Source organism: Pan troglodytes, chromosome 18 (genome assembly GCF_028858775.2).
Source record: "Pan troglodytes isolate AG18354 chromosome 18, NHGRI_mPanTro3-v2.0_pri, whole genome shotgun sequence".
Classification (NCBI taxonomy): Eukaryota; Metazoa; Chordata; class Mammalia; order Primates; family Hominidae; genus Pan; species Pan troglodytes.
The window spans coordinates 69,765,548-69,777,934 of NC_072416.2; the positions used below are offsets into that span (position 1 = coordinate 69,765,548).

Consider the following 12,387-nt stretch of genomic DNA (forward strand, 5'->3'; position numbering starts at 1 on the left):
TACCATGAAATAAGGAAGATGTAGGGGGTGTTCATTCACCATCATATGCATGCATGGCATTTACTATGGGCGAAGCACCTACACACACTTTTGTTTTTGTTTTTGTTTTTGAGACAGGGTTAATAATTTGCTCCCATAATGGTAAAAATGCATGCCTGATAAATTTCCTCCCCATGTATAAACAGTGGCTCCACACTCCTTTGTGGAGTTCTCCTAGCAGAGGGAAGTGAAATCTGTTTACATGGAGGCGTCGACATTCCACAAGGATCCATGTTTGTGTTTTTGCAGAAAAGAGTCAAAGCCAAGGCAGGTACAACCTATAGACAGCTATAGACTTAGTTATTTTCCTTCTAGAACTTAACTGTTTTTCTCAAGGCCACTAATGTTGAGAATTTTGAATCAGGAAATGTGATTCGTGCAAGGGAAAAGATAGAGGAACGGGAAGTCTCCGCTCTGGCCTTGGATACGGAGAGTGAGCAATCATGGCTTGTTCCACGGCCTAAGGAGCCTGGCCTAGAAACCAGAAACTAGGTCAGAGCAACCCAAATGGATTGATCTAAGGGAACATTTTTACTTCCTTTTACTTTTTTCTTATAAATCATGGTTGGGGCTTCTATCTTATGGTGTCTGCAGGGATCCTACAATGAAATAGAACTAAATTAGCATGTGTCAAGGACGAGAGCTTGAGCAGATGAAAAGCCAGCATTGAACAGAATATACATATATATTTAGGTTGACCTTCCAGGAGTCTTCCTAAAAATGTGACATTACATTTGGAACTATAACGCGATCTGACTGATTAAAAAATTAACCTCCCCCACTCCTGGTTGCCTTACCCCTGGAAGGATTTTCTTTTTAATTTTAGGCATTCAAGGTGAACACCTGGGTCTGCAGAGTCTCATGTTCCAGAACCTCCTGCAGTCTGTGCAGCGTAGCTTGGCGGCTGTGGACTTGGTACTTGGACTCAAGTCTCAGGCTCTGGTCCTGTTTCCTCCATGCTCTGTGTGACCTTGCAGGAGTCATGTGGCTTCTTTGAGCTTTGGGCTCCTCCAAGGATGAAAACCAAATGTGACCCACCTTATGGGGTTGTAATGTGAAAATTTAAAAGTGTGTGTAGGCTGGGTGCGGTGTCTTACATCTATAATCCTAGCACTTTGGGAGGCTGAAGTGGGAGGATTGTTTGAGCCCAGGAGTTTGAGACCAGCCTGGGCAAATTGGCCAGACTCTGTCTCTACAAAAAATTTAAAAATTAGCCAGGCATGGTGGCACGCACCTATAGTCCCAGCTACGCAGGAAGCTGAGGTGGGAGGATCACCTCAGCCTGGGGAGGTTGAGGCTGTAGTAAGCCATGATCGCACCACTGCACTCCATCCTGGATGATAGAGTGAGACCCTTTCTCAGACAAAAAAGAAAAAAAGTATGTGTGTAGATGCCGCACCCACAGTAAATGCTCTGCGTGCCTATGATGGTGAATGAACACCCGCTATGTCTTCCTACTTCATCTTATCAAGTTGAGGAATTAGCAGACTTACTGGTCCCCATCTTCTCCCCATCCCTCTCACCAGGTTTGTTAGTGAGATTACATAGTCCTCTCCCTGAAGCAAGAAGCTGAAGCTGTTGTGTGCTGTGGTTGCTGTCTTTCCCTGGACAGGGGTGCTGTAACGGGCAGCCTCTTCCATCATGGGGCCTCCAGTTCAATGGACTGAGAAGAGTTACAGACAGGCTCTCCTGCCTGCCTTTGGCCTGACAGGTGTCTCAGGGGTTTTCTGGGACATTCCACCATGGGGTTTCTCCTCTGCTGGGCAGGAAGCACCTGGCATCTCCTGGAATAGCCCCCTGGCTCAGAGGGGCTGCTCTGGAAATGGAGTTGCCGTGTGTGCCTGTGTGCACAGCACAGTGTGCCGAGAGGGCGGCCACGGGTGTGTCTGTAGTAACAGGTGGTACTCCTGAGAAGCTTTATTTGTGAATTGTGCATGTTTGTGTGTGTGTGTCAGAATGTACTTTGTCTGTTTGTACTTTAAAGGGGAGGCTTTGACAAAACCTGATCAATATTTTGCATTCCGTGCATGAGGAACCAGATGTTAGAAGTTTCCTATTGTTGGGGAGGAGGAGGGAGCTGGGGCCCCTCCAGATTTATAGAAATCAATGTTCTCTGACAGAAGTTGGTTAGTTTTCCCTGGGAAACAAGTAACAGGAACACATTTTTTTGATTTTCACGATGCATTATTTTCTAACAAGAGCCCTCTTTTCGTCTCTTTGACTTTCAGCGTTTGACGAGGGTGAACAAGCACAACATACTAATGGGGTAGAATCCCACAAAGTCGCGCAGCGGAGCCTCTGTTGTCTCCCTTCTTTTAAAATTATTAGTTTGCTTTTTGTGCTTGGTGTTACGCGCCAGCCCCTTTATCTGAGGTGCCTCTGGTTGCAGGGAGGGCTTTGCTGTGTTCTTCTCAGTGAGCCAGACCTGGAAGGGAAGGCACAGAGACAGATGGGGGCCGTGAGATGTTTTCGTGTCAGAAGCATTGGAGTGTCCCCCTTCCAGCGAAACTGAGACGGGATGAACATTTTAAAACATGAGTAGCCCTAATAGGATTAGGAAGAGGTGCAAGAAAAGGTCTCTTTGACTGACGTGAGTGAGCCCTCGTATGAACCCTGGCTTCGTTTCCAGCCGTAGCCGTTGACCCCCGAACGTGTGCCAAATTTCCAGTTAATCCAGATGAGGACAGTCTGTTATCCACTGCACAGCATTTGGAGGACTTGGAGATCGTTGGGTTCTTTTTCTGCTCCCATTTATGACTCAAACTAGATACTTCCTTCTTTCATCATACTTCTCCAAGATTTCAGAAAGTAAATTCAATTGCCAAGCATAGATGTTTCTTTCTGTGAAAGCAACAGTACCTTTGCAGTTCTTATGATCCAGTCTTTTGCAGGTGCTATCTGTCTGTTTTTACCTATCTATCCGTCTATCTCTCTATCTATCTAGTCTAATCTACCTATCTGTTTATCTATGTAGTCTGTCTAATCTATTTACTGAGACAGGGTCTCACTCTGTGAGCCAGGGTGGAGTACGCTGGTGTGATCATACCTCCCTTCAGCCTCCACCTCCTGGGATCAAGTGATCCTCCTGCCTCAGCCTCCCAAGTAGTTGAGACTACAGGCATGTGCCACCACACTTGGCTAATTTTTTATTTCTTTTTATAGAGACGGGGTCTCACCATGTTGCCCAGGCTGCTCTTGAACTCCTAAGCTCAAGTGATCCTCCTTCCTTGGCCTCCCAGTGTTGGGATTACAGGCGTGAGCCACCACGCCCGGCCTCCAGGTGCTTTCTAAACAAGCAAGTGAGTTGGAGTGGGAGCGATCAAGGAAAAGTATAGTCAGATTTAAGGTTATAGGGAGAGGTTGGCCCAACCAAGTGAGTTTGGGTAGACCTGAGTTCTCACTCTTTTTTGGTTAGCTAGGATGACCTCAAGATACTGGTTGGTCTCGCTTTCTCATTAGTAATTTGTGGGAAGATACTGGATTTTCTTGAGTTAGCTAGGAGGCCCCTGTGTTTTATAGTATTCCGGGAAGTATATTCTCAAAACAGTATTCAAGCCAAAGGGGGAATGCCCTCATTATACCCTTCCTTATTTTCTTAGAGTTGCTGCTGACACTGCCTGCATCACCTGCAGGTTAAGTCCCTGGGGTTGGGCATAGTCTGTGTGCATGTGTGTGCTCACATGTGTGTGCGCGTGCATGCAGTGTCTCGTGTTGTAGACACTTAGACTCGAACCGAAACAAACCCCCGCCAAATGGGCTCACCAGCTAGTTTTCTTTGGGTCCCCGGGTGGCATGCATCCCAGCACACTGCCCACAGTTGGAGCTGTTGTTTTGTTTTCTTTTTAAAATTACACTCCTGACCCAACAAAGGAGAGTAGGTAGGAATTGTGAGCACAGAGTAAAGAAAATGGAAAAAGTAAAAACAGAACCCGGTTGCCCTCCTCCCCAGCGGGTGACTCTGTGATAGAGGCGGAAGGGGTTGGGGAATTCAGGATTTGCGTGGGAGAAAAATTTCCTGCCTGGCGAGGAGAGCAAGAACTCTGAAAGCAGGCAGCTCCTTTCTTGAGTGCACCACTGGGATTTGTGCCTTGGTGGATTCTTCATATATTACAGTGAATTTAATTAAATACATTGTGATCCCAATTGAGGGTATTCTAATTAGCTGGGTCAGGAACAAATTATTCTCCCTCCTCCTCCAAATGAAAACATCCACTCTCTTCTGCGGGGAAGGCATGTTCTTGGCTGACTGACTGGCCCCGTGGAGTGCTCATGGGCCTCTTAGCACACTCCCTACCACTGCTTTTTATTAGGCAGGTTCCAAGGGTGGGATTCTGGGGATGAGGCCAGTGCCACTTGGGAGGAAGGGAGAGAGGATCTGACCAACAGGGTCACGGGTTGAGCCGCTCAGGGCCTAGGAAATGGCCGAATGATGTGGAGAAGGTCACAGAGGTCAGGACCTTGCTGCTAGCTTTGGGTCTCTGTTTACTTCCAGTTGGACAACTTAAGAAATAACGAGACACTTGGAAAATCTGGGGAGAGCAGTACTTGTCACATGCAGGTAGACATAGTAGACCCAAGCAGAAGTTTGGGTTGGGATGTTAGGTTTATGCACAGCTGTTTCCTGGCAACCAAGATATAGTTTATTCTGGATTTTTTTTTTTTTTTTTTTTTTTTGAGACAGAGTTTTGCTCTGTCGCTCAGGCTGGAGTGCAGTGGCACTATTGTGGCTCACTGCAACCTCCGCCTCCCAGGTTCAAGTGATTTTCCTGCCTCAGCCTCCCAAGTAGCTGGGACTACAGGCACCCACCATTATGCCTGGCTAATTTTTGTATTTTTATAGAGATGGGGTTTCATCATGTTGGCCAGGCTGGTTTTGAACTCCTGACCTCAGGTGATGTGCCCACCTCAGCCTCCCAAAGTCCTGGGTTTACAGGTGTGAGCCACTGCATCCGGCCTATTCTGGATTTTTTTAAGTGTTTTGGAGAATAAACTTGGAATACAAAGCAAGCTTAGAATTTTGAATGAATCTTTCATGAATTTTCTAGGAGAGAACCCTAGGTGTTCACTGGACCAGTTTAGGTGGGAGCAGCCGTGGCTTCATTTTCTTGTTTCCTCTTATTATTTTCTCCACTATTTGTAATGCATGCCCAGTTTCTTGCTAAAATGGCTCTCAAAGTGGCAGACAGAAGAATTCATGGCAGTGTAAGAGATTGTAGTTTACCAACATGAGCTAGAGTGTGGAGTGGATTTTAGAATATCTTTATCATATCCATTTTTTAAAGTGTGAGTACCCGGTATGATGTTTATTTCAATCCAGGGTTTATACGGTCCTATGACCCAAGAGCCCATGGATTTGGACATTTGACATCGTATTTCCATCCAACTCTTTTGGCCATGTTATTCCTCTCTTGTGGCTCAGAGATTGAAGACTCCAGCCATTTGGAATAGAACTCTCACACATCCATATTCAAATTTGATGTTTGAAATTCAATGCCTTATTGTGAGGAAATCCTGTTTCATAGGGAGGTAGTGGGGGGATTGGAGGTAAGGCTTTAGTGATTCTTGATCTGATTTCATAGTTTATTCTACCTCCAAAATCTCTTGATGGAACGTATTTCTTTGAATTTCATGGTTATTGTCTCTGCCATCTTTTATTCACTCAGTTTTAGTTGAAGCTTTAATGAATATCATTCTTTTGGTCCTGGTGACCTAAGACAGCAGTTCTTGGCTCCCTTACAGGTTTCCAGCTCCTCGGTTTTAGGACAAACTCTTGCTGCCTGGAATATCCTGGTCCTGTTTCTGGCTTCTGAGTTCTGAGGGGCCTTGGGGAGTAGTTGGGGGAAGGGACGTGGGCTAGCTCATCTTCTCCCTTCACTTCTGCCTTCCTTCTCCCCAGGATTGTAACCTCCAGAAAGCACTGCCTCAGTGCATCCCATCCTCCCAACATCCTCTGAAAGGAACCTCATCACAGAGAAGGCAGTGAGGTTAAATCATTTTTTAAAAGCAGCTCAGAGGTCAGGTGCGGTGGCTCACGCCTATAATCCCAGCTACTTTAGGAGACTGAGGTGGGTGGATCGCTTGAAGTCAGGAGTTCGAGACCAGCCTGGCCAACATGGTGAAACCCTGTCTCTACTAAAAATACAAAAATTAGCTAGGTGTGGTGGCTTATGCCTGTAGTCCCAGCTACTCAAGAGGCTGAGGCAGGAGAATTGCTTGAATCCAGGAGGCAGAGGTTGCAATGAGCCAAGATTAAGCCTTTGCACTCCAGCATGGGCAACAGAGTGAGACCCTGTCTCAAAAAAAAAAAAAAAAAACCAATAAATAAAAAGTAAACAAAAAGCAGCTCAAATTTATCTCCAGAAAAGTAGCTTTTTATCACCAGTTGTAATTTTTCTAATAGGTAACATTGCACTCACTGGTTCTTCCAATACTTTCTGGTTGTAGAAATTTTGTTTTGTCCAAGGTGCTGCATATGAGTGTGTGAATCACCCATTTTGGGGGCAGAAGGGATTGTTCTTTCTTGGTGCCTGTGAAGCTCATCCCATTCTTACGTACAAGTTGGCAAGATTTCCTGTGGGATACTTTAGCCAGTTTATGTCATTGAGGGCTTCAACCCCCCTCCCATGAGTTTTCTGTGACACTTAGTTGGTGCATTTATGTTTCTTCTTCCAGCAAAGTAAAAACATGCTTCTGGATTTTTCACATGTGATCAGTGAACACAGGACGTGTGCATGTCAGTACGTGAGCCTCAGGGCAGTGTCCCTTGATAGGAAGCACTCACAGGGCCACCATGGTATTTTCAGGATTGCGTGGAGTGCAGGGCATTCTAACCATTCTAGCTTGTCAGTGTCTTGCATTCTAAGCTGGACAAGGATGAGACATCCAAGCAGGACTAGAAACCATTATCCTGGCATAAACATCAGACAGAAGCAGTGTGGGTCAGAAAGGAGACAAGCAACGTGGGCAGTTCTGAGACGTTTGTTGTGTGCCTGCCATGGCTCCATGGGCCAGGCTTGGCTGACTGGGCTGGGGGTTGGGGACAGGTGGTGAGGAGGAAAAAGGAAGGACACGTAATCACAGGAGCACATAAAGCACTCACATGACCTGAATTTCCTCCTTCAAAAGGATGCTGGGTACATGGCTGGAGGAGACAAGCCTCAGGTTCTACATCTCTCTCTCCCCCTAACTAACTGGGTTACCTTGGGTCAGTCATTTAAGCTTTTGGGGAGTGTTTCCCTTGCTTCATGTGTACCCAGTGGAAGAATTCCCTCTTCCCCTAAAGTGAATCATTGGAATGAAGGAGATGGCCTTTCTACACCAGGTGCACATTCATTCTCTGTTAGTCAAAAAGGGTCCATAGCTATCATTACATTCCCAGGAGACTCAGAAACATTGTGAGTTTTGTTCTTGGGTCGTCTTTAAGTCTTCCTAGCCACAGAAGCCTGGGGTCTGCCACCTGTCTGCATGACCTCTTCTGTTCTGATACCCCAGACATGAATCCTGTCTGTGCCTGCCTCCTGGAGGCTCTTAGGCTGCCATGCTCTGGGATCAGTACTGTGTCTACTAAGTACAACAGAGGATGTAATTTGGACCATCTGACCATCTGATACACCAACTGACCAATGATATTGGCCATTGATAAGCCAGGGGACTTTGAGATATTGACAGGGAACTAGTCTGGAGAAATTTATTTTTCTGGCATTTTTTAATCTAGGTGAAAACCTAATTTGGGGTTCTCCCAGTAGACTGTGGTTTTAAATACAAACACTGGAGTTGTCTTGTGAAAAAGCCAGATACCAGCTCCGGCTTCATGTTCCTGACCTAGGGTGCCATACAGGCAGGATGACCAGAGGCTATTACCTGAAGCAGGGGTTGGCTTAACTTTTCCTGTCATAATTTAGTACATTTCTATAGTAATAATCTAGACTTTGTGGACTATACCATCTCTGTCATAACTGTTCAACTCTGATGTTTCAAAAACATCCATAGACAGTATGTAAATCAATGGACGTGGCTGTGTTCCAATAAAACTTTATTTACAAAAACAGGCAGTGGGTTGAATTTGGCCCGTGGGCCATAGTTTGCCAACCCCTGATCTAACAAGAGCAGGACACTTTAGAGAATAAAAGGGGAAACCTTTAACCTTGTGCCAGGAAAGCCGGTGTTGCACTGGGAGGGCCCATGTGATCAGGATTATCAACATTCTGAAAAGCCACATGGCTGGGGCCATTTGCGGGAGATAGGAATGGGTATCAGCTTGCTGTGTTTTTTCAAAGAACTGCTAGAGAAGGGTGCTGGGTACTCTGGGAAAAAAAAAAAACCCTCTAAGGAATCTCACAGTTGAAGACCTCATTAGTCCATTACCGTGCTGCTACTAAGAACTGCCTAGGACTGGGTAATTTACAAAGGAAAGAAATTGACTCACAGTTCTGCAGGGGTGGGGAGGCCTCAGGAAACTTACAATAATGGCAGAAAGGGAAGCAGGCATGTCTTTCTTCACATGGCAGCAGGAAGGAGAAGTGCTGAGTGAAGTAGGGAAAAGCCCCTTATAAAACTATCAGATCTCATGAGAACTCAGTATCACAAGAACAGCATGGGGGAACCACCCCCATATTCTAATCACCTCCCACAAGGTCCTGTCCCCAACACGTGGGGATTACAGTTCAGATTAGAATTCAAGATGAGATTTTGGGCGGGGACACAGCCAAACCATATCAAAGACTGTCCTGTTTGGCTGTGGAGATGTGTCCCCTGGAGGCATGCCTCTGGCTGTGACCAGGATGGTGTGGGCTGATGCCAGTGGCCGCTTCGAGTGGCTTACCCAAGGCATGTCTTTCTCTTTTGTTACTTGCAGCACCTGCAGCAGCATGAGAGTGGTGTAGAAGGTGAGAGCTGCTACTACCACTGCGTTCTGTGCAACTACTCCACCAAGGCCAAACTCAACCTCATCCAGCATGTGCGCTCCATGAAGCACCAGCGAAGCGAGAGCCTGCGAAAGCTGCAGCGGCTGCAGAAGGGCCTTCCAGAGGAGGACGAGGACCTGGGGCAGATCTTCACCATCCGCAGGTGCCCCTCCACGGACCCAGGTGAGTGGTCTCACAGGCATGGGAGGCCCAGGTTGGGCCTGGGTGTTCACCTCCTTGAGACCTCCAGAGGACTTCTGTTTGAGGGAGATGTTACTGATCCAGCTGGTCCTCATGTTCCTTACTGACTTCACAGGTGAGCATTGTGTTTTGGAAGGAACATGCAGGGATTGTTGCCTGCCTGCCTTTCTGTCTTTTTTTCTTTTCTTTTCTTTCTTCTTCTTCTTTTTTTTTTTTTTTAAAGGAAATTGGCAGCACTTTTCTTGGAGCAAGGCTCAGTCTTAGGGAAGTCACAAGCTACTACCCAGGGAGCAGGCCAACAGAAGATGCTCTCCTCTATTCTAAGATTCCTCCAGTACATACTTTAGATTCAATTTATTGGTTCAAATGGACAAAGCAGATGCTACATCGTGTGTCCTGCACAGTATTAAGAGTAGACAATTTGTGGCCTCAAAGTCTGGTCTGTAAAACTGAACTTTAGAGAGGAATAAAATAAGTGCTTGTTATAAAAATTTCAGTTGTATTTGGGAGTGATTCTGGGTGTTTCTTGGGTCCATGCTGCTTGCTGCTTCAATGCGTCGAGACCTTCTAGTGGGAGCTTGCCTCGTTTCTACCTCCCCATGTCATCTTCCTGCAGCCACCTTTTTCCCCACCTCCCTCCCTCCCTCCACCCATGACTCCTCCTTCCATAGGGACTTCATTGGGTAGAATCACCTCCTCTTTTCTATTTTTTCAATTTTTCAGTCTCTTGCTCTCAACTTAGACACACAAGACAGTCACTTACCTCTTTAGAAACCAAAACTTTCCAAGAAAAACTCTCCTTTCATCCTAGGCCCCACACTGTCTCTACAACAGAATCTTCCAGATTCTTGAGAGAACCCTGTGAACTGCTCACCTCTATTCCATGTCTCAACCTCCTACAACCCATTTCCTCTGTCACCAAGCCACTCTTGGAAGGGCGCTGCTGATCTTTGATTGACACAGCCCAGGACCTGCTGGGCCTGACCGTTTTCTTTCTGCAATGTTTGAAATTGTTGCCCAGCCCTCTCTTGAAGCTCCCTTCCCCTTCCCTTGCCTTCCCTTGGCTTCCGGGGTGTTTTTCTCTTGTCCTCTGACTTCCCTTGACAGTTCTGCAAGCCTGACCCTGGCTGGTGGTTCTCAGCCGGCCCCATGTCCCTGGGCACAGGGCACTGTGGCCTGGTCCTCGGCTCCCAGCCTCTTGAGCTTTTGTGTCCTGGTGCTGCCAAATGCCTTTGTACAGCTTCCTGGACACCACTGGTCCCACCTCCCAGATGCTGAGCTTCGTGGACATCTCATTGGTCCCACCTCTTGGGCACCTTGCTCACCACTTTCTCTGCCACACTTCTTTTTCTTCTTAATGGCAGCTTGTCTAACGGCCTGGCCAAGCCAGAGACCCAAGGCCACTCCTGATCCTACAGTCTCCTGCAGTGCCTTCTCAGCCATTCAGCCATCATGGATGTGTGCAGTTTTAAACTTAATATAATCAAATTACACATTTTTATATTTTTTAAAGGCAAAAAGTTACATAAACTTTATGGAGAAGAGCATGGCCCTCTCCCACCCCCTTTTCCAGGGGATCAGCTTTCAACTTTCAGATATTTCTTTTGTTACTTATTTCCATGTTTCTTCTCATACTTCTACGACTGTTTCTTGTTTTTAAGTTTTAGATGTTACCTCTTGGCTTTCTACCTGGGCAGATGAGAATTTCACCAGTGTGCTGTTCCACAAACCCACCCATGTACACACCTACACCCATACCCCAACCACAGACTCACGCAGACGGCACACACACCAGCCCCTGATACCTCATACACATTCTTGCACGTGCGCACACACATATACACTTTCTCTGCATCCTACACATTCCATCCACACTCACATACACAGCCCACAGACAAGACACCATACCCACATACGTTGTACACACACACACCCCCTGTATACACTCACACACCCACACAAGCCATATACTACACCCACACGCCCCATCTGCGTGCACCTCCCCCACATACACTGCACCCCCCACATGCAAGCATCATAAACACATAGGCACTGTACCCCCACACACCCCACACACACTGACACGCATCCCACACGCACCCTCACTCTACCCACAAATACACAGGCACTGCCCCGCACACTCCTGCACCCCCCACACAACAGTTGGACTCCCTCCCACTCCCCAGCTCCCTCCATACTCAGTCCTTCCTCCCTCCACCTTCCATTATGATTAAATAATAATTGGGGGTTATATTAATATTCAGTGTTTTCATTATTATAACTATAAATATTAATCGCAGCTGAGCCATGTAGAGTTTTATAATTTCATTTACCTTCTTGTACAACTTATTGTTTTCTCTGGTTTTCTAGGTACCTATGATTAATTCATGGCAAACCTTACTCTGCCAGAAGTAGACATTTCCTAATCTCTGAACGCTCTGCTCTATCAGTTTTTCTGTCAGCTTCATTTCCTCCTGGAGGCGTCCCTCCTAAGCCCCTCCAAAGCCCTCTGCCCACCTGCTCCTCTCTGGATCATCCGACTGCTCCTTCGCTGCCTCCTCATATAAATGAAACAGCAATTCCCAAATGATGGGATAGACCACAATTCAAGAATTTTTCTCCCTGCTAGAGTGGTTGAGGTTTCGACAGTCAGTAGAAATTGTTTGTTCAGGAAAGGGCTGTTGGGTACCGGGATAATTTTTGTCACTTGAAGGTCACTGCAAGACTGTCCCTTCCATGTGTCTTTCAAATGCCTCTTCTGGTTAAAGTTGAAACACCTTAATTGGTGGAGCTTCTGCTTTGCCTCTGATCCCATCCGTCTGCATGGGAGCACTCTCAGGAGTAAGGGACGAGGATGGGCCTGAGGCTGAGGCCCCTGGGCCATCTGGCTGTAGGGGAGCCTGTGCCCCACCCAGGGATTGTGGCCTCTGTTTGATCCGCTGCTCTGCATTAGTGCACTGTTGAGTCATTCCCTGGATTCTCCTTCTTTCTACCAACACACCTAGACCTGTTTCTTGCTCAGGGTTTGTGCTTTGTTTGGGGTGTTTTTTTGGCCAGCTCTGCATACATCATTGTTTTAATCATCTGTTAAAAGCTGGTCCATTTCACCCTTCAATTCTTTCTTTTACTCTGCTCAGAATTCCTTTTGTATTAATGAGGTGCCCCACACTAAACAGTGTACAGCTGCCATTTCACCCAGAGTCGGTGACCTGGAACAAACAGTTCCCTGTTTTGGAATGTAGTG

At 46.6% G+C, this 12,387-nt stretch overlaps 1 protein-coding gene across 4 annotated transcripts in view; it reads left to right on the forward strand.

Annotated features, from left to right (window-relative positions):
- The window catches only part of ZFHX3 (zinc finger homeobox 3), a 271,903-nt gene that overhangs the window by 159,728 nt on the left and 99,788 nt on the right, over positions 1 to 12,387 (forward strand). For all 4 annotated transcript variants that reach the window (XM_054669518.2, XM_054669517.2, XM_016930153.4 and 1 more), the window contains one exon: positions 8,894 to 9,125. In XM_054669518.2, coding sequence (XP_054525493.1) covers positions 8,894 to 9,125 — 232 coding nt within the window. The remainder of the gene's footprint in view (positions 1 to 8,893; positions 9,126 to 12,387) is intronic.